The sequence below is a fragment of the Anoplophora glabripennis genome, unplaced genomic scaffold (genome assembly GCF_000390285.2).
Source record: "Anoplophora glabripennis isolate ALB-LARVAE unplaced genomic scaffold, Agla_2.0 scaffold1870, whole genome shotgun sequence".
Lineage (NCBI taxonomy): Eukaryota > Metazoa > Arthropoda > Insecta > Coleoptera > Cerambycidae > Anoplophora > Anoplophora glabripennis.
In genome coordinates, this window is record NW_019417957.1 from 1 (window position 1) to 26,819 (window position 26,819).

Genomic DNA, 26,819 nt, shown 5'->3' on the forward strand with positions numbered 1-26,819 from the left:
GTAGCCTTAATAAAGGCAGGTAGAAATTGCTCCTTGCACTACACTTTCACAAAACACGTGTGCTCTGGTCGGCTGCCCGCTAGGAACTGAAATTCTAAGCGATGCATGTAAAAAAATTCATGAAGATTCATTTGGGGCATCAACTTATGTAAATTAATGCAATTTATTGTAACTCGATGAAATACGGCATGCGAAGGAAAAAACCGCAACAAAACTGAACAGAACAGATTCAGTATAATTAAAAAAAAAATTTTAATTTCGACATGTGGACATTTGAAATGCTCAATGGGAAATTGTAAAATAAGTAACTAAAAAAATTTTTTGGCCATACGGTGCACTACTGCGTCGGGGAAGCCTTGTCGTATGGTATTTCGCGTATTACCACTCTCAGCGTTTTTTCATCGCTGAGGTGAAGGTGTGGTACTCGATGCCTTTGTCAGTGTCCCTCGTGGCCTCGTGTCAGGCGTCTCTCCTGCATACTGGTTCAGTGGTACACCCGCCCAGTTAAATTAGTAACAAGATAAATAGTCCGTGTGGCTATATACACAATCTCGTCAGGCCATATTTTGAAGAAGAAGATGAAGGTTTAGGTGAGGTTATGTTAAACATGAACAACACGAATTAATGGAATTATATAAATTTGGAAGAAAATATGTTGCAATGACCGGTGTCCAAGCAATTTCATGTAGGCTTTGCCTTAAATCTATAACCGATAAAAGTTTTGTAGTAGTAGGTAGTGTTACTAGAGACATTCTAGATGTTTTTATGCTGAAATTGGTAAGTCGTTGAAAAATGTTCATTTCCATTTTCGTACACCTCTCAGTAATCACAACTCGTGTACAGCGACTTAACGCTAACAGTAATCAATTTTATTTTCACCTGTGATTTTCTGTCACACTTAGTTTGATTCTATTTAATTAGAGTTGCATATATTTCAGAAATTAGATACAGAGGGCAAAGAGTTTATATGTAATGCTTGCAGAAGACAATTATATGCAGCAGTAGATTTTAAGTCAGCATGTGTCAAAACCGATACCACAATTATTCCGTATGTGGACTGGGAAAAAATGTTACAGCTCGACTTAAGAGAAGTGTACATCAAGGAAAAGGGAAATGAGTTGGTAATGGATGTTTCTGACATTCAGAAAATATGTCGATTGTGTATGCAGCCAGTAAATACTGAGTTTACCTGTATAGGAGAAGAGCAACTAGAAGCTATTGAGAAACTGGTTCCTGAAATAGTACGAATGATATAAAATACTTGCATTTATCCCAACTTAATAAAACTACTTTTCAGAATATAAATATCATCAAAGATCCCGTTGTATGTAAGCCATGCTTCGATTCCGTGTGCATCCACAACAGTTTTCTAAAAAACTGCTTAGAAGTAGAAGAAAAAATTAGAGGTATTATCGACAGTTCAACAGTAGAAAGTAAAATGGATACGTCACCATCTGATTTATTCATTAAGACTGAAAACTTAGACAAAGAATTCGATGTTAACGAGATGGAAATGTCAATTAAAGTTGAAATTGTGGACATAAAATCAGAAGATGAGGAAAGGAGGTAAGAAAAGGCTTTTAATATTAATCTAATAAGATTGTTGGAAGCGATGAAAAGTAAATCAGTTGAGATTATGATGTTGTTATCAACCGTTTATCAACATGTTAAAAATAAAAATTGTGCTCTAAAATACGGACTTCAGGACTTTAAAAACCATTTTAGACCAAGTAAGGAAAATGTCTGTAAAAACTTGAAACGATTATTAAAAAAAATTATTCATATTAATCAGATTAGTATTTTCATTTATTTTTTATTGTTGTTAGCAGTTCCGCTGTGTAACAGTTGATTAAAAAAAATTATTTACAATTATTAACGCATCTACGTACCAGTATTAGTTAATATTTAATAAATTATGTAAATCTTTATTTTTTATTTTTACGAATTCGGTTTTTCTACCACAATATGAAAAAAAAATGTGATGGCTTTAAAATAACAAGTCCGTAAATTATACAAAAGAAATCTGATTTGCTAAATTTTTTCTTAACTTTGCTCAATGAAGTTGGTATAAAAAAAACAACGTCGGCAGTAACGAATACAACTTCATATGTAAATTCCGGGAGTGCTGTAAACAAGAATTAAAGCACAGTATTTATTTGATTAAAAAAAAAAAGAATTTCAAATTGGTATTCAGGAAAACACGTACTATTGCCCGTAAAAAACTAACCTTCACTGAAAGTTGCACCCTGTATGTATGTAAACGATATAATGTGGCAGAGTTAAAGCACAGCATATGCAAATTCAAGTGAATGGAAATAACCTTTCACTACACCATCACGTGGATCATAAGACTTCAGTCAGCAGTTTATAGTTTTCTCGAAACAGCTTAAGGTACAAAACTCATTTTAGGGTAACAAAATAACAACAGAAAAGTAAGAAAACCTCTAATACTTTTTTTGCAGGCTGCTAAAAGTGATCTGCTCATTATATATTATATACGTACATAAATATCTAAAATTCTCAATGGTGAAATTTTATATCCTCCAAATATCTTTGATACAATCCCGACTTGCCATAAGTAATTTGATTTAATCATAATAGAAATGAAATAATGTCTTGTGAATCTGACAAACATGTAATTACATTTAGCATTAACTACAACTTCTTAAAATTAAGACCACACTTTGAAAAATGCTCTGTATATGTAATTTTTTCAGCGACACACATAACTCCAACAATGAGCCGTTCGAGGAGAGTGTGTGTAAAGATGTAGAAGAGGATGGGTGTAAACTTGAGATTGGATCAGAAAAGGAATCCGTGCAGGAGCACAAAGTATTGTACAAATGTGATAAATGTGTTTACGAAACTGGAAGCACGAGCAGTTTTGCAGTACACTGTGCGAAACACGAGAACTGTTCGGAAGCGTATAAATGTGAATCGTGTAAATTTGAAACTGAAAATGAGAAATTACTTCAGTGGCACCGGTTGAGGCATAAATCCCTGGAACTACTTGTGCACCGGTGCAAATCATGTAATTACAAGACAAAGCATAAATCCTACCTTGCTAAGCATCAGGTGAAACACAAAAGTGCATCTACAGCACGATTGTACAAGTGCGGCTTGTGTGACTTCAAAACAAAGTGGAGGTCCAGCTTTAATAATCATTATAAAAAACACAAAGACTCAATCAAATGTGACGAGTGTGATTGTAAAACCAAATACAGTGCATTGCTACATGAGGGCACATCACAACAGCCAAATTATAAATGCAATCGTTGCGACTGCAAATCAAAAGATAAGAAACTTTTTACTAGTCAACTGTCGATGCATAAAGCTGTCCCGCAAGTGAAAATATACAAGTGTAACAACTGCGATCATGAAACTAAACACAAAGGTAACATCAAACTGCATCAGCTTAGGCATAAAGATCCTTCACAAGTTCAAACGTACGGGTGTGACAACTGCGATTACAAAACTATATATAAGAGTCATATGAACCGGCATCAATTGAAACATAAAGATTCTTCACAGGTTCAAATGTACGCATGTAACGACTGCAATTACAAAACTAAATACGGGAGTGATATCAAGCAGCACCAGCTGAAACATAAAGATCCTTCTCAGGTTCAAATGTACAAGTGTAATGAATGCGATTACGAAACTATATACAAGAATTATATCAAAAAGCACCAAGTGAAACATAAAGATCCTTCACAGATTCAAATGTACAATTGTAATGACTGTGATTATAAAACTAAATACAAGCGTGATGTGAAACAGCATCAACTGAAACATAAAGATCCTTCTCAGGTTCAAATGTACAGGTGTAACGAATGCGATTACAAAACTGTATACAGGAACTATATCAAAAAGCACCAATTGAAACATAAAGATCCTACACAGATTGAAATGTATCAGTGTAACAATTGCGATTACAAAACTAAATACGAAAGTTCTATAAAGCAGCATCAACTGACACATAAAGATCCTTTGCAAGTTCAAATGTACAGATGCAATGACTGCAATTACAAAACTAAATACAAGAAACATATCAAACGACACCAACTGAAACATAAAGAATCTTCACAGGTTGAAATGTACACATGTAACAACTGCAGTTACAAATCTAAATACAATAGTGATGTCAAACAGCACCAGCTGGTACATAAGGATCCTTCTCAGGTTCAAATGTACAGGTGTAACGACTGCGATTACGAAACTAAATACAAGAGTAATATCAAACAGCATCAACTGAAACACGAAGATCCGTCTCAGGTTAAAATGTACAGGTGTAACGATTGCGACTATGAAGCTAAATATAAGAGTTATGTCAAACAGCACCAACTGAAACATAAAGATCCTTCGCAAGTTCAAATGTACAGATGTAATGACTGCGATTATGAAGCTAAATACAGGAGTAATATCAAGCAGCATCAACTGAAACATAAAGATCCTTCTCAAGCTAAGATGGACAGGTGTGACAACTGCGGTTACAAGACTATATGCAAACGTGATATGAAACGGCATCAACTGAAACATAAAATGTCTTCTCATGTTCAGATGTAGGTGTAAGGACTGCAGTCACGAAACTAAATACACGAATGCTATCAAAAGACATCAACTGAACCAAAGATTCTTCATAGGTTCAAAAGTACAGGTACAATGACTGCAACTAAATACAGGAATGCTATCAAAAAGCAGCAACAGACACATAAAGATTCTTTGTAGGTTCAAATGTACAGGCTTGACTGTGACTGAATCCAAATACAGGAGCTGTATTAAATATCACTTGTTAAATCATAGAGGCCTTTCTTAAATGCAATTTTACCAGTATGCTTTGTTAAGAACCAAAGTCTTTGAGAAGACCTGAATTGGTACACGAAAAACTTTGGCAGGTGTGATTTACCACCCATTGAAGTTCAAAATACAGTCAAAAATGCAGGCATTTGAAATTGACTGCTGTGAATATGACACCAACCTGAAATATGTGAATGTGAAGTAAAACGTGATATTGCCTTCAACAACATGAAAATCTTACCCAAACTAAAGCTAATTTTGGACTAGCATTTGTAGAAATGGCTAATACCAGTTATGAATGTTAAAATATAATTTAATTTACATTTTATTTTGTATCGACACCATACAAAAGTATTATATTACGTAGAGTGTCATATTGTACATATTACATAAACATAAAATAAACAATGATTTAATTGTACTTAGAATGTAAGTTTTACTTTGTAAAAGTGGAAAAGTACTGCCATTTTATTTTATTTTTATTTGCAACATTGCAAAGAAAATAACACTACGGTTAAAGACTTACATCCGGACGATTTCTGTAATGGCAATGCATTTTCATCCTCTATAATTTTACAAGAGATTGTAATCCACGATTGGAATAATAAAGAGTTTAGTATGAACTATGTTTCCGTTAACATCGATTTCATCCTAACTAATAGAATTTAAAACCACGACCTTCACATTCGAGAAACATTTAAAATAAAGGAGCCAATAAAAGTGGCAATCGGTCAAATATGAGAAATGTTTGTACCACTAAGCTCGAAAAGAATCACATGACACCTATATCAGTTTTTTATGTTTTTATTTGACAGGAAATTTCTGCCACACGGGAAGAATTTTTTTCTCTGAGATTTGAGAACTAAAACGGAGGGTTTCTCGAAATGGTTAACTGTGTTGTACGAATAGTGCTTATTGTGTAATTAAGAATTATGTGTTTTGTCAAAGCGCGCCGCGCCATTATTCCATGGCTAGAAATTGGTCTCAATGATTTGGGATCGAGGGGGATTATCCCTCTTTATCCCGCCTCATCTCGTGTAGGCCTGGACAGCCTTCGTAGGTGGGCCCCATTCGTCGTCTACCCCGACCGCAAATGCGGCCGGTGTAGGCGCTTTGTGGGACCTCCTTTTGTCCTGGCTGGGCCCCGCCGGCTAGGGCCCTTTCTTCTGGCGTTCTTTTGTCAAAGCGAGTTATTAATTTTTAGGGAAACATTGGATTTATAAAATCATCCCAAGCGATCTAGTTAATAGTCTCGTAAAATGTTTTTGCTTCATATTTTGTATTAACATACGGATTCGGATGTACTATTTAATTTGCTCAAGAAGAACGAAGAAACATCAATCGTAAAATATTGAGGTTTTATTAAGGTACAAACGATGTTCCCTACATATTTCATCATCGAGTACAACATAGTGCAGGTCAAAAAGAAATACGTACAAATTACTCGGATGTAAACAGAACGCGCCATGTTCTAAAGAAGTGCATTGGAGTCGTGCAAAAAATTGTTACGGTAACATCATTCTTGTCCGTAGTATGTCCATGAATTATAAAGTAGAATTTCATCGTTCTTATTGCTCCTTGAATAGAAGAGGAAGATTGAAACTCTTAAATGAAGTAAGTGGAGTAATTGTGATAAAGTGCGGAAAGTTTGATTTGAAATAAATATTTCAAGGACGAAATAGAATTATTCATCACTAATGGAGATTAATCCCAAGCTGAAGGCGAAGGACATGGGAATTCTAGACGTACTGTAAATTACACCGGCCCAGTGAAATTAGTAACAATAGAAATAGTTTGTGGCTAAATACACAATAGCCATATTTAGAAGAAGAAGATGAAATTTTAATTGAGGTATTAAACAACCAATACGAATCGTGGGTGGTTTATTGTTTATTACAAAAATTTCAATTGTTACAATGACTGACGTTCAAATAATTTCGTGTAGGCTTTGCGTTAAAACTATAACCGATAAAAGTTTTATAATAAACAACGTTACTAGACATTCTAGACGTTCTTTTGCTGAAAGTGGTAAATTGGTGAAAGATGTTCGTTTCTACTTTCTGAATTCGTCCTCCTCTCAGTAACCACAACACTGTTATAGTGTAGAATGTGTATGCAGCCAGTAAATACTGAGTTTAGGTGCATACTTGCATTTATTTCAATTTAATGAAACTATTTTGCAGAATATAAATATCATCAAAGATCCTGTTGTATGTAAACCATGCTTCGATACTTACAACAGTTTCCTAAAAAACTGCTTAGAAGTAGAGGAAACAATTAAAGGTACTATTGATAGTTCGACCATAGAAAGCCAAATGAATATGTCATTGTCTGATTTATTCGCCAAGACTGAAAACTTGGACAAAGAATTCGATATAAACGAGATGGAAATGCCAATAAAAACTGAAAGTATAGACATAAAAGTTGAAGACGAGGAAAGGAGGTAAGGAAGGACTTTTACATTAATTTAATAAATGGTGCAGTACCTGATCATGGTACTGTCACGATTTACACAAGCGGGGAAACCACATTAGGAGACTGATTTTCAGACATTCTTCAAGAATTTTTTGGAGTGGGTCATATAGATTAGAATTTGATAAAATTTTAACATTGCTTTATTAATATATTGAACTACATTTACAAATTTTTTCATGTTATTTGTGTTGAAAACGCTGATGTTTTGAGCTGTTGTCCGAGTTGGTTGTTCATGGGAAATGTGGAGGTCGCAATTTTGTTCTGAAAACAAAATGGTTGTTTGCCTGCATTATTAACATGTTTTCTAAGAATATGAACCTCATTTCGGATAAAAATTGTGAAAATTGAAGTTTTACCACGTTTAAAAAAAAATGTATGGATTTTCAACATTTTTTTTACTTATTTTTTACCTTAAAATTATTATATCATCCCAATTTTGGTTCATGTTCTTTGTAAATTCATAAGGAAACACACTTTCAATTTTCATAAAGATCGGTTCACAACTTTTTGACGTAGAGTTCCCGTGAAGCAAAAAAATGTCGTTTCGAGAAAAACACGTTTGAAAATTTCCGAAATCTAGAAACTTGAGGAAATTATCAAGTGTATTACAAATTAGAGAGAAAGGGCAAATGTTTAAGATGATAATTGAATTGAAGCAAGGTTTCTAAACTTTTTGGTCCATTCTGACACAAAATTGTATTGTTACAATCTCAGTCGAATAAAAAATGTTTCACCCATTTTAATACACGTCAAACTGAAGCTCCATTCCCTTTTGATTTCGTAATTGGAGCTTCAAGTGAGTTAAAGATTGTGTTTTTCGCACCTTGAGGAAATTGCAAATGACATCAAAATTTTTCAGATTCATTTACCACCCTTATATATATTTATATATTTCTTGACATAAAAGTGCTTTTTTGAACAAGAGACACGTTTTGATTGTTTTATTCACACAAACTGTAACTTTACCCAAAGTTACGGATAATTCAATTTAAGGAAATCAACTATACGAGGTGTAACTTTGAGTGGGGGTCATGTTTGTGCAGAGGCTTCCTTTGACCTTTAGAAATACATATCAATAGTTTATTTTTTCAAATTCTGTCGTAAAAACTAACACTAGTGTAACATCAAATAACCGCGCGCTTTAGTTGCAACGCATGTACGATTCCACACCACACAAACAGTATTTAACAAGTAACCTAATTCAAGCAGTAATCAATAATGATAAATGAAATACACAAAAATAAATAGGCTGTTGATGACTTTCAGCGACGAAAAACATTCAAATTCTCAGTTAGGTGTACTGTCTTCAAATGCGAACAACAACTGACGTCCTTCGCTTCGTCACTGTTGACCCACACTATCTCCCTTCACATGCATTGTAAGTTGCCTACAATTCATGTATTTGTAATACATGATTACAGTGGCGGCGTACACAAGTATTAAAGTACATTTAAAAAAACTAATTGTAACTCGACTATTTATTTCATTAAAAAAAAAGAATTTCAGATTCGTATTCAATGGAACACGTACTATTACCCCTAAAAACTGACCCACCACTTAAAGATACACTAGACCTAACATTTACAGATTGTTAATTAATATTAAAAGGACTTCAAATGTTGCGAGGGACATTCTAAAATGTTGCCTGAACTGGTATTACTAAAACGCATAATTTCTAATAAATCTGATTGTCCGTTTTAAACAATTAACTTCACTGAGTGAGCAGATAAAAATACAAATTAGTTTTTGTGTAACTGTAAGTACTACCCCTTTACTAACTTTCACGTGGATTGCAGATAAAGCCAATTGCTTGGTTATCAAATGACTATTTGAAGTTCTTGGGGACATCTATAAAGTCAGCAGGCCACTTTTACCGATGCCATTAATGAAATCTGTCGAAATGTTCACCATTTATAAAAGTAAAACATTTTTGGAAACTTTTAGTTATATTTCTCAAAAAATAGTAGAATGAATAATAATTTTTTTTGATGTAACATTAATAAAATATATTTTTTTTTTAATTTTTCAGACCCACCGCGTTTATTTCATGTTTTTCCTTTTCTTTTGCCATTAGAAGTCATTCAAATCGAAAATGCGACTATGGATTTTAAAAGTACTCTTAAAGTAACAAATTCTGGGGTCATTATCGTTGTCCTATGTGAACTAAAAGCCAAGAAATAGCTTGAAGAGTTAACTTAAGTCTTAAATCAGCATTTTGTAATTTTTTTCGAAAACAGCTGAAAATACAAAATCTTTTTAAGTGTAACAAAATAGCAACAGAAAAGTGAGAAAACCTCTAATACATTTTTTGCGGCTCGCTAAAAGTGGCATGCTGATTTTATATACGTACATAAATATCTAAAATTCTCATTGGTGGAATGATGTCTTCCGATGACAGTAAAATACGTTCTTGATTTAAATGAAATATGTTGCGCTTGTTAATTTTTTCTTTTATTTCTAAGGGTTTTCACATAATTATTTTTATTAATTAGTATTATTAATCAGACGTGTCATAATTGCATTTAGCATTACTTACAACCCCTTAAAATTAAAACCACGCTTTGGAAAATACCCTGTATATGCAATTTTTTCAGTGACACGCTCAGCTCCGATAATGAATCGTTCCAGAAGAGTGACTGGAAAGATGCACAAGGATGTAAACATGAAAATGGATCAGGGAACGAATGTAATTCGACAACCAAGGCATTTTCAACCAGTCATCAGTTGATGCATGAATATGCCTCGCAAGTCAAAATGTACATGTGTAATGACTGCAATTACAAAACTAAATACAGGAGTTATATCATAAAGCACCAACTGAAACATAAAGATCCCTCACAGGTTAAAATGTACAAGTGTACCAGCTGCGATTATGAAACTAAATACAAGCATTCTTTCAAACACCACGAACTGAAGCATAAAGATCCTTCACAGGTTCAAGTGTACAGGTGTGACAAGTGCGACTACAAAACTATATACAAGAATTATGTAAAACAACACCAACTAAGACATAAAGAATCTTCACAGGACCAAGTGTACAGGTGTAATGACTGTAATTACCAAACTAAATACAAAGGTAATATCAAAAATCACCAATTGAAACATGATTCTTCACCGATTCAAATGTACAGGTGTAATGACTGCTATTTTGAAACCAAATACAAGAGTGCCATTAAACAGCACCAACTGAGGCATAAAGATCCTTCACAGGTTCCGATACACAGGTGTAATGACTGTGATTACGAAACTAAATACAGGACGAATATCATACAGCACCAACTGAAACATAAGGATCGTTCAGAGGTTCAAATGTACAGGTGCAATGATTGCTGTTACGAAACTAAATATAAGAATAATATCAAAAAGCATCAACTGACGCATAGAAGATTCTTCGCAGGTTCAAACGTACAAATGTAATGAGTGGGATTTTAAAACTACAGGAGCATTATTATATGAAGCATAGAGAAGCTGCCTAAAGCAATTGTATCGATTTAAGAGTGACCAGTAAGGCCTGCCTTAAAAAACATTTGTAGAAATCGCTGATATCTGAAGTCCACACTTTTCCTGTTTCTCACAAATATACTTAGTCGACATATACTTGCTACATTTTAAGTCATAGGTGTGTTTTGATTTAATTTTTCCAAAAATCAACGATTTTTTACGGTAAATGTAACAATACAGCATTGCTCCTATTTCTTTAAAACCTTCAAAGCAATCTCAAAAATTAAATTAAATATACACGGCTGGAAAATCCACATAGTTCATCTGCCTGTATCTGTATGATAGACGAGGTTGGCTATATTGAAGCTAATATTCATAATAATAGTAATAGTCTATCATACGGATTTCTATGACTTACTTTGTCACTCTCACGTAAAGGCAGATGGACTATGTGGATTTATACATTCATGTTTTTATTCCGTCTTTGTTTTACAAACTTGTTCAACTAAAGGCACTCAAACAGTTGATATAAATGAAAGTGAAGGTAAAGTATCAACCGATTTTGAAGTTTTTCATGAACATGAACAGTGCCAATCTTCGGATTCTTTTACGTCTCTTATCATCCGCCCTACAACGTCACATTCATCACATTCTGACCTAGATTCATTCAAATGTTGATATTGTGTCATTAAAATTTAATGGATGCCCTGCAAATATTGCAATGTTAAAAATTTTAGGCTGTACCATTAATAATATGTATATTGACGGTTTCGTAACAAGTTCTCTAATAAAGCAAATAAAATGTGAACACTGTAAATAGTTTAATGTCAAATACTCAGTATTCGTACAATTAATTTTTGTTAAAGATCGTGATGGTTGTTTAACGTATCCATCTCGAGACGTAGTAATATGCTAAGAAGCAGAAAAATTAATAAAATTTTTTAATACTGTGAAAGCAGAACATCCAAGCTACAGAACAATAAAATTGTATATTATGTATTAAAAATCTTTTTGAATGTGAACATATTTGAAAATTTGATAATTTCCCTAATAATTGTAATCATTTAATAGAATTTGTAAGGACTGAATGTGAAAAGTATATTGATGTGAGAATAAATAATGAAGTCAAAATATTTAATTCGGTAAAATCTACGAAAAGGCAAATATTGAATAAACTAACGTTGTTTAAAGGACAATAAATTATTTAAATTATTTTGTAGTTTTATTTAATATGAAACTAAAATATACTATTTTCTGAATTCGAAACTTGAAATTGAGTATTTGTTATAAGATGCAGTATAATGTTAATATGTAATAAAATTATTACTTAATCCGGATTTGTTCAAACTAGGCGTGGTCAGATTACCTTCCCTCCGCTTCCGTGCGATTTGCATTAACTAGTACCCGTGCATTGGAATTAGATACAGCCAGTCTAGGTGGTCTATGGTCAGGAATATGTAGAATTAAATTCTGCGTCGATTGATATAGAGATTTCCTGTACTTATATTCGACGGGTTCGGAGATAATCGCGATTATTTATAAAAGAGGAACTTCCGTTAATTTGCGATGAAAATATTTCATTAACAAAGACTGAATTAAACCCAGACAGTTGTCAACATTTCAAAGATCTATTGTAACTGGAAGTTAAAAACTTTTAATGAACGGGTTACGTGAAGCACCCTGTATAGGTATAGCAGTTACAGCGCACAACGATAGAAATTCTGAATTTAACTAGCAATTGTCGGACAAGGGTATTCTGTTCAGTTTTTAATAGATGCTTACTTCTCAACTCGTCTACATGTCCCTCGTACGTTTCAACAAATTTTACTTCAAATGAAACAAATAAATACCATTTCGTTGGATTTTCACAACAATTCTTGATGGGTATGTTCCATGAATTCGAATGCTGTCTCCTAATTTCATGTTTCTTTTGTGACACGTACTGGTAAATCCTAAAAAAAATGTAAGTTCCTTGAATTCGAATGCTGCCTCCTAATTTAATGTTTCTTTTGTGACATGGGTAAATCCTAAAAAAATGTAAGTAATACATATTACATTGTTCTTCAGATGTTTATATAAATAGCTACTTCTAGAATCACTTGTATTACAATTGTAATGTATGTCTTCATCACCATTTTACATCTTCTATAACACGCACAATCCACATCTCTATTGTCTAATGCTCTCCACGCTTCAAAGTGTTCAAAATTCCTGAAACTCAAAACAGATTCCCTTATATTTACCTTACGACATTGTTTCAAATGATCTATCAAACGTTCACAGCAACTGAATTTCTTTTCAATGGACACCGAATTCATTGGAGTTTCTTCTTCTCTACCGTTACTTCATCGTGGAAGGTCCTTATGTGTCTATTTTTTGTGGATATACTGGAGAATTCCTTTTGACAAATTTTACTAAAGCGAACATACAAAAATAAAAAAATGAATCTTGTAGCTTCACTTTTAGATTAGAATAATACTTACTTGATCATTTCCATGTTGCGGGGACTAAGTGCACAAGTAATAGTTAATTACAACAATGAAAATTGCTGTTTTAAATATGTGTCAACAACTTTATACTAATGTTTTGTCAACAATTAAGTAAATCCTTTATAATCTGTGCAAATAACAAGCAAGAACTGTTAAGTGTATGCTGATTGAAATTGCAATTGCACAAAACATATAACTAAGGTTAAGGGTTAAGAAAACAGGTACTTTGGTTTTCGCGCCTTGGCATTAATTGTCATTTAAAATTGACGGTTTAAACGCCACACCCACCTGTTCCTGATTGGAGGGCACCTTGCGTCTTTTAATGTATGTCTCCGATACCGAAATGCTTTCTTTAATTGAGGTTAGGTTATCATTTATCATAAGTACACCACAATTTTCGTGCTATATACATTTTAAAGAAAATTGTTGCAATGAGTGGTCTTCAAGAAACTTTGTGCAGGCTTTGTCGTACAATTATAACCGATAAAAGTTTTGAAGTAATAGACAACGCTACTAGAGACATTCTACATGTGCTTTTGTTAAAATTGGTAAGTCGGTGAAGTATCTTAGATCCTACTATCTCGATTAACACCACAGTCTCAACAAGTGTAAAACGATTTAACAATCTATTTTCAATTGTAATTAATTACTTTCATTCTGTTTGATCAAAGTTGCATACATTTCAGAAACTGGATGGTGAAAGCAAGGAGGTTATATGTAATGCTTGCAGAAGAAAATTACATGCAGCATTAGAATTTAAGTCAACATGTTTAAATAACGACAATACAATTATTCCAAATATGGATAGCGAACAAATGTTACAGCTTCATATAAGAGAAGTGTACACGAAGGAGAAGGGAAGCGAGTCGATGGATATTTCAGATAGTCAGAAAATATGTCGATTGTGTATGCAACCAAAGAGTGAGTTTAAGTGCATAAGTGAAGAGGAACACGAAGCTATTCAGAAATTGATTCCTGAAATGGTATAAACGATATTAAATACTTGCATTTATCGCAGTTTAAAAAAACTACTTTGCAGGATATAAATATCATCAAAGAACCTGTTGTGTGTAAGCCATGCTTTGATTCTCTGTGTACCCACAACCTCTTCTTAAGAGAAGTAGAGGAAAAAATTAAATGTAGTTTCGATAGTCCAGCCATAGATATTCGAATAGATAAGCCGCCAACTGATTTATTCTTTAAGACTGAAGACTTGGACAGTAAATTCGATATTAACGAGATGGAAATGTCGATCAAAACTGAATGTGTGAACATAAAAGATGAAGATGAGGAAACAAGGTGAGTGAAGATTATTAGCATAAATCTAAAAAATACCTGTACTTTGTCATTCATACAACTAAATTGGTGCATAAATATATCATAAAATTTTTAATATTAACGTGTTACCAAAAAAGAAACTTATCATCCCACTGGAAGCAGTCAATTACTACGCCACTTCATGGAGCTGGTGATATACAAATTGTAATAAATTAAAGGTTTACGTTGGTTATAAACAATGTAGCAATAATATTTGAACAATTATTAAAAGTTTGGTTAACAAATTATTTGGGAAAAGCATAAGATCTTGACAAAATAGTCAATATGGCTTTAGATCGGATACATATGCTTACAATCGAATTATGGGTGAAAAAATGCAAATGGTAAGACGAAAAAAATATAGACATTTACCTGAATCATTAATTAATAGATGAGAGAAAGAAAAATGTAGATTACCACACATTTCACAGAGAAATAAATTATTAATCATAAAAAGTTCTGATTTGTCGTCCGTCAAATTATAAATGCGAAGAAGCAACGAATAGGTGGCGGGAAATTTAAATAAAGTATGTTTTTTGAAATATTTTTATTTATAAAGTACGATAAACTTTCAATACAAGAAGTAAAAAATACAGCAGCATATAAACAATGAAATATTTATACTTTTCACCACAGCACATATAACAATCTTACGCATTTGGATAAATTATGACATTTTTAATATCATTTTTCATTTTAAATGTAACATTCAATAACTTAAGTATATTTTTTAGAATATTTTTGTCTGCAATAACACCGTATCACAGTATGCCCAGTATAGTACTACATGTATCAAATTGTTTTACGCTTTCATAAATGTAATTACTTTAAACCCTTGTCTTATAAGGAACATTTGTATTCACAGAAGTGTATCCGTAGTAGTATGCTACTTATGCATGTAACTGAATCATATTTAAACTTTTCCACGCGAATCACTTCGTGATCCCAGTTTGTAGATAATCTAAAATACGTAAAAGTTCTTTGCAAAAAGATACATACTCTTTGTCGATTAGTTGATGCTCTCGCACGGTGTGCGGAGGTTCCGGCTCCAGAATTTTGATTTCAACAGCTTTTTCCCTGCTTTTGCTATTTTCTGTTCTAACTCTCAAGCAATCGTACTGTCTTTTGGTCACAAATTTTCCTTTCTATCGACCTTGTTCTTCATCCGACATTTTGTAGGTTAAAGCNAGACCCACCGCGTTTATTTCATGTTTTTCCTTTTCTTTTGCCATTAGAAGTGATTCAAATCGAAAATGCGACCATGGATTTTAGAAGTACTCTTAAAGTATCAAATTCTGGGGCCATTATCGTTGTCCTATGTGAACTAAAAGCCAAGAAATAGCTTGAAGAGTTAACTTAAGTCTTAAATCAGCATTTTGTAATTTTTTTCGAAAACAGCTGAAAATACAAAATCTTTTTAAGTGTAACAAAATAGCAACAGAAAAGTGAGAAAACCTCTAATACATTTTTTGCGGCTCGCTAAAAGTGGCATGCTGATTTTATATACGTACATAAATATCTAAAATTCTCATTGGTGGAATGATGTCTTCCGATGACAGTAAAATACGTTCTTGATTTAAATGAAATATGTTGCGCTTGTTAATTTTTTCTTTTATTTCTAAGGGTTTTCACATAATTATTTTTATTAATTAGTATTATTAATCAGACGTGTCATAATTGCATTTAGCATTACTTACAACCCCTTAAAATTAAAACCACGCTTTGGAAAATACCCTGTATATGCAATTTTTTCAGTGACACGCTCAGCTCCGATAATGAATCGTTCCAGAAGAGTGACTGGAAAGATGCACAAGGATGTAAACATGAAAATGGATCAGGGAACGAATGTAATTCGACAACCAAGGCATTTTCAACCAGTCATCAGTTGATGCATGAATATGCCTCGCAAGTCAAAATGTACATGTGTAATGACTGCAATTACAAAACTAAATACAGGAGTTATATCATAAAGCACCAACTGAAACATAAAGATCCCTCACAGGTTAAAATGTACAAGTGTACCAGCTGCGATTATGAAACTAAATACAAGCATTCTTTCAAACACCACGAACTGAAGCATAAAGATCCTTCACAGGTTCAAGTGTACAGGTGTGACAAGTGCGACTACAAAACTATATACAAGAATTATGTAAAACAACACCAACTAAGACATAAAGAATCTTCACAGGACCAAGTGTACAGGTGTAATGACTGTAATTACCAAACTAAATACAAAGGTAATATCAAAAATCACCAATTGAAACATGATTCTTCACCGATTCAAATGTACAGGTGTAATGACTGCTATTTTGAAACCAAATACAAGAGTGCCATTAAACAGCACCAACTGAGGCATAAAGATCCTTCACAGGTTCCGATACACAGGTGTAATGACTGTGATTACGAAACTAAATACAGGACGAATATCATACAGCACCAACTGAAACATAAGGATCGTTCAGAGGTTCAAATGTACAGGTGCAATGATTGCTGTTACGAAACTAAATATAAGAATAATATCAAAAAGCATCAACTGACGCATAGAAGATTCTTCGCAGGTTCAAACGTACAAATGTAATGAGTGGGATTTTAAAACTACAGGAGCATTATTATATGAAGCATAGAGAAGCTGCCTAAAGCAATTGTATCGATTTAAGAGTGACCAGTAAGGCCTGCCTTAAAAAACATTTGTAGAAATCGCTGATATCTGAAGTCCACACTTTTCCTGTTTCTCACAAATATACTTAGTCGACATATACTTGCTACATTTTAAGTCATAGGTGTGTTTTGATTTAATTTTTCCAAAAATCAACGATTTTTTACGGTAAATGTAACAATACAGCATTGCTCCTATTTCTTTAAAACCTTCAAAGCAATCTCAAAAATTAAACTAAATATACACGGCTGGAAAATCCACATAGTTCATCTGCCTGTATCTGTATGATAGACGAGGTTGGCTATATTGAAGCTAATATTCATAATAATAGTAATAGTCTATCATACGGATTTCTATGACTTACTTTGTCACTCTCACGTAAAGGCAGATGGACTATGTGGATTTATACATTCATGTTTTTATTCCGTCTTTGTTTTACAAACTTGTTCAACTAAAGGCACTCAAACAGTTGATATAAATGAAAGTGAAGGTAAAGTATCAACCGATTTTGAAGTTTTTCATGAACATGAACAGTGCCAATCTTCGGATTCTTTTACGTCTCTTATCATCCGCCCTACAACGTCACATTCATCACATTCTGACCTAGATTCATTCAAATGTTGATATTGTGTCATTAAAATTTAATGGATGCCCTGCAAATATTGCAATGTTAAAAATTTTAGGCTGTACCATTAATAATATGTATATTGACGGTTTCGTAACAAGTTCTCTAATAAAGCAAATAAAATGTGAACACTGTAAATAGTTTAATGTCAAATACTCAGTATTCGTACAATTAATTTTTGTTAAAGATCGTGATGGTTGTTTAACGTATCCATCTCGAGACGTAGTAATATGCTAAGAAGCAGAAAAATTAATAAAATTTTTTAATACTGTGAAAGCAGAACATCCAAGCTACAGAACAATAAAATTGTATATTATGTATTAAAAATCTTTTTGAATGTGAACATATTTGAAAATTTGATAATTTCCCTAATAATTGTAATCATTTAATAGAATTTGTAAGGACTGAATGTGAAAAGTATATTGATGTGAGAATAAATAATGAAGTCAAAATATTTAATTCGGTAAAATCTACGAAAAGGCAAATATTGAATAAACTAACGTTGTTTAAAGGACAATAAATTATTTAAATTATTTTGTAGTTTTATTTAATATGAAACTAAAATATACTATTTTCTGAATTCGAAACTTGAAATTGAGTATTTGTTATAAGATGCAGTATAATGTTAATATGTAATAAAATTATTACTTAATCCGGATTTGTTCAAACTAGGCGTGGTCAGATTACCTTCCCTCCGCTTCCGTGCGATTTGCATTAACTAGTACCCGTGCATTGGAATTAGATACAGCCAGTCTAGGTGGTCTATGGTCAGGAATATGTAGAATTAAATTCTGCGTCGATTGATATAGAGATTTCCTGTACTTATATTCGACGGGTTCGGAGATAATCGCGATTATTTATAAAAGAGGAACTTCCGTTAATTTGCGATGAAAATATTTCATTAACAAAGACTGAATTAAACCCAGACAGTTGTCAACATTTCAAAGATCTATTGTAACTGGAAGTTAAAAACTTTTAATGAACGGGTTACGTGAAGCACCCTGTATAGGTATAGCAGTTACAGCGCACAACGATAGAAATTCTGAATTTAACTAGCAATTGTCGGACAAGGGTATTCTGTTCAGTTTTTAATAGATGCTTACTTCTCAACTCGTCTACATGTCCCTCGTACGTTTCAACAAATTTTACTTCAAATGAAACAAATAAATACCATTTCGTTGGATTTTCACAACAATTCTTGATGGGTATGTTCCATGAATTCGAATGCTGTCTCCTAATTTCATGTTTCTTTTGTGACACGTACTGGTAAATCCTAAAAAAAATGTAAGTTCCTTGAATTCGAATGCTGCCTCCTAATTTAATGTTTCTTTTGTGACATGGGTAAATCCTAAAAAAATGTAAGTAATACATATTACATTGTTCTTCAGATGTTTATATAAATAGCTACTTCTAGAATCACTTGTATTACAATTGTAATGTATGTCTTCATCACCATTTTACATCTTCTATAACACGCACAATCCACATCTCTATTGTCTAATGCTCTCCACGCTTCAAAGTGTTCAAAATTCCTGAAACTCAAAACAGATTCCCTTATATTTACCTTACGACATTGTTTCAAATGATCTATCAAACGTTCACAGCAACTGAATTTCTTTTCAATGGACACCGAATTCATTGGAGTTTCTTCTTCTCTACCGTTACTTCATCGTGGAAGGTCCTTATGTGTCTATTTTTTGTGGATATACTGGAGAATTCCTTTTGACAAATTTTACTAAAGCGAACATACAAAAATAAAAAAATGAATCTTGTAGCTTCACTTTTAGATTAGAATAATACTTACTTGATCATTTCCATGTTGCGGGGACTAAGTGCACAAGTAATAGTTAATTACAACAATGAAAATTGCTGTTTTAAATATGTGTCAACAACTTTATACTAATGTTTTGTCAACAATTAAGTAAATCCTTTATAATCTGTGCAAATAACAAGCAAGAACTGTTAAGTGTATGCTGATTGAAATTGCAATTGCACAAAACATATAACTAAGGTTAAGGGTTAAGAAAACAGGTACTTTGGTTTTCGCGCCTTGGCATTAATTGTCATTTAAAATTGACGGTTTAAACGCCACACCCACCTGTTCCTGATTGGAGGGCACCTTGCGTCTTTTAATGTATGTCTCCGATACCGAAATGCTTTCTTTAATTGAGGTTAGGTTATCATTTATCATAAGTACACCACAATTTTCGTGCTATATACATTTTAAAGAAAATTGTTGCAATGAGTGGTCTTCAAGAAACTTTGTGCAGGCTTTGTCGTACAATTATAACCGATAAAAGTTTTGAAGTAATAGACAACGCTACTAGAGACATTCTACATGTGCTTTTGTTAAAATTGGTAAGTCGGTGAAGTATCTTAGATCCTACTATCTCGATTAACACCACAGTCTCAACAAGTGTAAAACGATTTAACAATCTATTTTCAATTGTAATTAATTACTTTCATTCTGTTTGATCAAAGTTGCATACATTTCAGAAACTGGATGGTGAAAGCAAGGAGGTTATATGTAATGCTTGCAGAAGAAAATTACATGCAGCATTAGAATTTAAGTCAACATGTTTAAATAACGACAATACAATTATTCCAAATATGGATAGCGAACAAATGTTACAGCTTCATATAAGAGAAGTGTACACGAAGGAGAAGGGAAGCGAGTCGATGGATATTTCAGATAGTCAGAAAATATGTCGATTGTGTATGCAACCAAAGAGTGAGTTTAAGTGCATAAGTGAAGAGGAACACGAAGCTATTCAGAAATTGATTCCTGAAATGGTATAAACGATATTAAATACTTGCATTTATCGCAGTTTAAAAAAACTACTTTGCAGGATATAAATATCATCAAAGAACCTGTTGTGTGTAAGCCATGCTTTGATTCTCTGTGTACCCACAACCTCTTCTTAAGAGAAGTAGAGGAAAAAATTAAATGTAGTTTCGATAGTCCAGCCATAGATATTCGAATAGATAAGCCGCCAACTGATTTATTCTTTAAGACTGAAGACTTGGACAGTAAATTCGATATTAACGAGATGGAAATGTCGATCAAAACTGAATGTGTGAACATAAAAGATGAAGATGAGGAAACAAGGTGAGTGAAGATTATTAGCATAAATCTAAAAAATACCTGTACTTTGTCATTCATACAACTAAATTGGTGCATAAATATATCATAAAATTTTTAATATTAACGTGTTACCAAAAAAGAAACTTATCATCCCACTGGAAGCAGTCAATTACTACGCCACTTCATGGAGCTGGTGATATACAAATTGTAATAAATTAAAGGTTTACGTTGGTTATAAACAATGTAGCAATAATATTTGAACAATTATTAAAAGTTTGGTTAACAAATTATTTGGGAAAAGCATAAGATCTTGACAAAATAGTCAATATGGCTTTAGATCGGATGCATATGCTTACAATCGAATTATGGGTGAAAAAATGCAAATGGTAAGACGAAAAAAATATAGACATTTACCTGAATCATTAATTAATAGGTGAGAGAAAGAAAAATGTAGATTACCACACATTTCACAGAGAAATAAATCATCAATCATAAAAAGTTCTGATTTGTCGTCCGTCAAATTATAAATGCGAAGAAGCAACGAATAGGTGGCGGGAAATTTAAATAAAGTATGTTTTTTGGAATATTTTTATTTATAAAGTACGATAAACTTTCAATACAAGAAGTAAAAAATACAGCAGCATATAAACAATGAAATATTTATACTTTTCACCACAGCACATATAACAATCTTACGCATTTGGATAAATTATGACATTTTTAATATCATTTTTCATTTTAAATTTAACATTCAATAACTTAAGTATATTTTTTAGAATATTTTTGTCTGCAATAACACCGTATCACAGTATGCCCAGTATAGTACTACATGTATCAAATTGTTTTACGCTTTCATAAATGTAATTACTTTAAACCCTTGTCTTATAAGGAACATTTGTATTCACAGAAGTGTATCCGTAGTAGTATGCTACTTATGCATGTAACTGAATCATATTTAAACTTTTCCACGCGAATCACTTCGTGATCCCAGTTTGTAGATAGTCTAAAATACGTAAAAGTTCTTTGCAAAAAGATACATACTCTTTGTCGATTAGTTGATGCTCTCGCACGGTGTGCGGAGGTTCCGGCTCCAGAATTTCCTTTTCAAAAGCTTTTTCCCTGCTTTTGCTATTTTCTGTTCTAACTCTCAAGCAATCGTACTGTTTTTTGGTCACAAATTTTCCGCTCTATCGACTTTGTTTTTCATCCGACATTTTATAGGTTACACCTATCAGCGAGCGATCATATAGCATAGCATCATATATACACCGATGTACATGACAAGGACAGCCAACTTATAAGTAATACTCGTGCACTGTTGCCAAATTTCTATTGCAAGTTTTGGCATTTATTTATGCATATTGGGTCAAAAATAATAAAATATGCAAAAATAACAAAATAAATGGAAATCGTGAATCCCAAAGATCTTGAATACATGTTATAAACATATTCGAACCAGCCTTTCTTTGATGTTGCTATTACACTTTTTTTCTCTTGTAGTGAACTTTTTTCTCTTCGAATTGGAAGTCATGAAAATTTCAATAAATAGTATTTCTGTGTCCTGTTGCCTATTTAAACTCAATTTAATTTGATTAATTTTGTCAGTTGAACAAAGGCACACTTTTTTTTATAGATTACCTTTTTTTTCTCCTAATAAATATAAGTACATACTTAAAAAGGTAAAGGTCATGAAGCTTACCAGCAATTAAGCCATGCTTGGCCCTTTCGGCCTGCTAACTTACACTACCCTTCATCTTAACAATCACAAACATCCATGGATACGACAGGAAAATTCGGTGGAATACGAACCTACTATGGTTTTGTCGTGCAGCCCTGGTCAGTCTCCGTCGGCGGGCCTTGGCCGCTTCGGCTACCGCCAGCTCCAATATAAATACTTGAAAGAAAATTCTTAATAAAAAAAAACTCTGTCTTGTTATTAAAACTTTATTTACATGATAATAAAAATGAAATAATGCCTTACGGTACTCAAAAACTTATAATTCCATTTACCCCTTTAAATTTGTACCTTGCTTTTGAAAATACCCTGTATATGTAACTTTTTCAGAGACACGCTACTGCAAACTTCCGATTATGAACCATCCGAGAATAATGACTGGAGAGATGCAGACGAGGAAGGATGTAAACATGAGAATGGATCAGAAACGAAAATCAAGCAGGAGCTCAAAGCATTGTACAAATGTGCCAAATGCATTTACAAAACTGGAAGCGAGAGACGCTTCACAGTACACTGTGAGAGGCACGAGAAAGATTTGGAAGTGTACAAGCGCGAAAGGTGCGATTATGAAAATGGAAATAAGAAATTACTTCAAAGTCACAAGATGAGGCATAAAGATCCATCACATGTTCAAATGTACAGGTGTAACGAATGCGATTACGAAAGTAAATACAAAGCTAGTGTTCAAAGACACCAACTGGTACATAAAGATCCTTCGCAGGTCAAAATGTACAAGTGTAACGACTGCAATCACGAAACTAAACACAGACGTAATATGAAAAAACACCAACTGACGCATAAAGATCCTTCGCAGGTCAAAATGTACAAGTGTAATGACTGCAAATATGAAACTAAATACAAGGCAAATTTTAAAAACCACGAACTACAGCATAAAGATCCTTCGCAGGTTCAAACGTACAGTTGTAATGACTGCAATTACAAAACTAATGTCATCGCTTATATCAAACAGCACCAACTGAAACATAAAGATCCTTCGCAGGTCAAAATGTACAAGTGTAACGACTGCGATTATAAAACCAGTTATATCAGTTCTTTAAAACAGCACGAACTGAAACACAAAGATTCTTCAGAGGTTGAAATGTACATGTGTAATGACTGCAATTGGAAAAGTAAATACAAGGGTATTATCAAACGGCATCAGCTGAAACATAAAGATCCTTCTCAAGTTCAAATATATAAGTGTAACGAATGCAATTACGAAACTATATACAGGGGTTATATCAAAAAGCACCAACTGAGACATAAAGATCTTTCAGCGATATACCAGTGTCACAACTGCGATTACAAAACTATAAACAAAAATGCTATGAAACAGCATCGACTGAAACATAAACATCCTTCGCAAGTTCAAATGTACGGATGTAATGACTGCAATTACAAAACTAAATACAAGAGTAATATCAAACAGCACCAACTGACACATAAAGATCCTTCGCAGGTTCAAATGTACAAGTGTAATGACTGCGATTACGAAACGAAATATAAAAAAGATATTAAAAGTCACGTGTTGAAACATAAGAGGCCTTCACAAGTTTAGGTGTAGTGTTTGTGATTATGAATCGATGTACAAGCTTAATTTTACTCATCATCTTTTGAGGCGCAAATATACATCACTGGTTTAAACTTACAGGTGTACAGAACTAAATATAAGTATGCTATCAAACTGCACCAACTGAAGCATAAAGATCTTTACAATTTCGAAACTAAATACTGGGGTTATTATCACGTGTTGGAATATAGAGAGCCTTCTTAAATGCAAATGTACCACTGATCTGCTATCAACCAGGTGTAAAGATTCTTGAAGAGACCTCAATTGTTGCACGGAAAAAGTGAATTACCATCCACCAAAATACAAAATACGGTCAAAAAATGGAAGCATTTAAGAGTGACAAGGCCAGCCTTGAAAAACATGGGTTGAAAGCCGACAAGTGATTTTAGACTAGCATTTGTAGAAATTGGTAATATGGAAAGTCCGCACTTTTCCTATTTCTCACAATGTGACAGTTTGCTGATTGACAAATGGTTTATAATTTCAACAAATTATATTATTTTTATTTTTACTTGTATATTTTTTTGTTACGTAAAATCATTAATGACTAATATTCTCACCAACCCAGTAGTAGCCCAGGGGAGAAGAAATTTTTGTAATTCCAGTTTGAATTTATTTTGTGAATTTATATTTTTTAAATATTTTGTTAATTTATTACCGTATAGACATACGGTGAATACCATTAAAACACATAGTTGTCCTACACTATGGCTTTCACTGATCATCTTTCTATCTTGTATTACACAGGGTGATATGCAGAAATGTTAATGTTCAACACATCAACAACTTCACCTTCAGGAACATAAACATTTGCATTGTTTTCTCGAGTTTCATATTATGGTGACTGATCGTTCAAATGAACCACTAAATTTCTTGGTGTAGCGAGTATAGCAATACCTGCACAATGGATTTGATGGTAACACAGTTACTTGTGAACCAATATATTTCTGCAGAAACTCGGACAAAAAAAATGTAAAGTTCGGGAAATTCAGTGGTGTAGAAATTTCCCTCCGACTACCGATTAGAAAATTTAAAATTCCTACACAGCTTTTTCATTCTTAACTATTTTACCGTTTGTGCTAATTCTGTAATTAATTGTTTTATTTACAAAATTAATTCGTAGTTACGGAAATCATTTGCTAACTACATTAAGGTTATATGTAGTTGTTCCTGTATGTACTATATTAGATTGCTTATACCTGCGAGGTGAACAGTTCACAAAAAACATGAATTAAAGCATACTTGCAGCATATATTCCGAATGTTCATATATATATAGAGAATGGAGAATTTTCATATATATCTTCATATATAAATTAAATACATTTTTAGGGATATTATATTGTGAAATTAATATTTAATATAATAAAGTGCCACATAAATTCAAAAGACGAGTGAAAAATCGATTGCTGGCTTGTCCTTTCTTGCCCCAACATTCCATCCCTATTAATCGTAATGTCTTGCCCGGCAATTTGAAGAAACCCAACAATAGGTACAACGTCACTCATTGTAATTATTTTAGAAGTTTAGTAATATATCAGTTACGGCCCACAACAATAGAATTTTTGAATTTAACTAGTTTAAATACGCGCATTCATTGAAAATGAAGGTTGGATAACCCACATGGAACACTAGCGACACCCCAACTTCTGCCATTTCTTGGACAAATTTTGTCAATTTTCCCGTGTAATTCGTGCTTCTTGTCTAGTCTCCCTGGCTCCAACCAATCGCGGCGTGTTAGAGTGAGACAGCCATAGTGAGAACCGGTCTGTCTCCCTCGCACAATTAGTAACTTAGCAACTAATATCAGTTCAGAGTAACTAAGTTGCTATTAGGTGCTGACAGATAGCTACTATTTTTACCAAATCGAAAGGCCTTCAGTAGAATGGTAAACCTAAACTGTTCTTTTTCGTGGTTTTAATACTTTTAATTACATTAATTTTTGATTAATTATTGTAATCCAAGGTAAAGAGATTGTTAGCTATGTAGCAGTGTTACAGGCAAATTGAGTTTATTTTATTAAGAGAAGTTTTCATTTTTTGGTTAAATACATGTTTAGTTATTTAGATTCCAGCAGAAATAATTTAGATTAGATTATAAAATCGGTCTGAATGTTAAAAATTTCTTCAAAAAATTACGAAAGCGTATTTATTTTCTAAGCAGATTTTAAAATGTAAGTTTACTATAATTTTTATTTCATTATTAACATATTAACCATTTGTTGGGTATAGTCTTATAAATAAATAATCACTAATAAAATATATAAGAACAAGATAACTCGCCATTATTCTATGGCTAGAAATTGGCCTCAATGATTTGGGATCGAGGGGGATTATCCCTCTTTATCCTGCCTCATCTCGTGTAGGCCTGGACAGCCTTCGTAGGTGGGCCCCATCCGTCGTCTACCCCGACCGCAAATGCGGCCGGTGTAGGCGCTTTGTGGGACCTCCTTTTGTCCTGGCTGGGCCCCGCCGGCTAGGGCCCTTTCTTCTGGCGCTCTTCTTGCTTCGCCGGCTCGTCTGTGTAAACCCCGGGGGTAGTGTCATGTTTATGTGTGGTATGGTTGGGTAGGGTAGTGCGGCTATGCAGCCTGGGATGCGCTTTGCTAAGGTGGCCCTTAGGCTAGCGCG

General features: G+C 33.3%; 4 protein-coding genes across 4 annotated transcripts; all 4 read left to right on the forward strand.

Annotated features, from left to right (window-relative positions):
• The first annotated feature begins 625 nt into the window (after nt 1–625).
• LOC108916516 (zinc finger protein 714-like) lies at nt 626–4,566 on the forward strand. The gene is made up of 5 exons (XM_018722790.1): nt 626–777; nt 939–1,241; nt 1,298–1,566; nt 2,718–3,446; nt 4,383–4,566. Exons 1-5 carry the CDS (start codon nt 661–663, stop codon nt 4,564–4,566), a joined length of 1,602 nt encoding a protein of 533 aa, XP_018578306.1. The 5' UTR covers nt 626–660.
• Nucleotides 4,567–6,729: 2,163 nt separating this feature from the next.
• LOC108916517 (protein hunchback-like) lies at nt 6,730–10,462 on the forward strand. The gene is made up of 4 exons (XM_018722791.1): nt 6,730–6,919; nt 6,981–7,240; nt 9,867–10,348; nt 10,404–10,462. Exons 1-4 carry the CDS (start codon nt 6,905–6,907, stop codon nt 10,460–10,462), a joined length of 816 nt encoding a protein of 271 aa, XP_018578307.1. The 5' UTR covers nt 6,730–6,904.
• A 3,113-nt stretch (nt 10,463–13,575) lies between these two features.
• On the forward strand, nt 13,576–16,870 carry LOC108916518 (zinc finger protein 33B-like). The gene is made up of 5 exons (XM_018722792.1): nt 13,576–13,750; nt 13,889–14,185; nt 14,242–14,501; nt 16,275–16,756; nt 16,812–16,870. Exons 1-5 carry the CDS (start codon nt 13,634–13,636, stop codon nt 16,868–16,870), a joined length of 1,215 nt encoding a protein of 404 aa, XP_018578308.1. The 5' UTR covers nt 13,576–13,633.
• A 3,113-nt stretch (nt 16,871–19,983) lies between these two features.
• LOC108916519 (zinc finger protein 79-like) lies at nt 19,984–24,895 on the forward strand. The gene is made up of 4 exons (XM_018722793.1): nt 19,984–20,158; nt 20,297–20,593; nt 20,650–20,909; nt 22,951–24,895. Exons 1-4 carry the CDS (start codon nt 20,042–20,044, stop codon nt 24,176–24,178), a joined length of 1,902 nt encoding a protein of 633 aa, XP_018578309.1. The 5' UTR covers nt 19,984–20,041; the 3' UTR covers nt 24,179–24,895.
• The last annotated feature ends 1,924 nt before the right edge of the window (nt 24,896–26,819 follow it).

Bases quoted from the DNA above. Each gene is read 5' to 3' on its own strand.
- LOC108916517 (XM_018722791.1), top strand. The intron at 7,241-9,866 runs GTAAGGAAGGAC...CAATTTTTTCAG, and splicing joins GTTGAAGACGAGGAAAGGAG to TGACACGCTCAGCTCCGATA. The intron at 10,349-10,403 runs GTAATATCAAAA...TCAAATGTACAG, and splicing joins TTACCAAACTAAATACAAAG to GTGTAATGACTGCTATTTTG.
- LOC108916516 (XM_018722790.1), top strand. From the start codon at position 661: ATGACCGGTGTCCAAGCAATTTCATGTAGGCTTTGCCTTAAATCTATA. The intron at 1,242-1,297 runs GTACGAATGATA...ACTACTTTTCAG, and splicing joins AGAAACTGGTTCCTGAAATA to AATATAAATATCATCAAAGA. The intron at 3,447-4,382 runs GTACGGGTGTGA...TCAAATGTACAG, and splicing joins GATCCTTCACAAGTTCAAAC to ATGTAATGACTGCGATTATG.
- LOC108916519 (XM_018722793.1), top strand. From the start codon at position 20,042: ATGAGTGGTCTTCAAGAAACTTTGTGCAGGCTTTGTCGTACAATTATA. The intron at 20,594-20,649 runs GTATAAACGATA...ACTACTTTGCAG, and splicing joins AGAAATTGATTCCTGAAATG to GATATAAATATCATCAAAGA. The intron at 20,910-22,950 runs GTGAGTGAAGAT...TAACTTTTTCAG, and splicing joins GATGAAGATGAGGAAACAAG to AGACACGCTACTGCAAACTT.
- LOC108916518 (XM_018722792.1), top strand. From the start codon at position 13,634: ATGAGTGGTCTTCAAGAAACTTTGTGCAGGCTTTGTCGTACAATTATA. The intron at 14,186-14,241 runs GTATAAACGATA...ACTACTTTGCAG, and splicing joins AGAAATTGATTCCTGAAATG to GATATAAATATCATCAAAGA. The intron at 16,757-16,811 runs GTAATATCAAAA...TCAAATGTACAG, and splicing joins TTACCAAACTAAATACAAAG to GTGTAATGACTGCTATTTTG.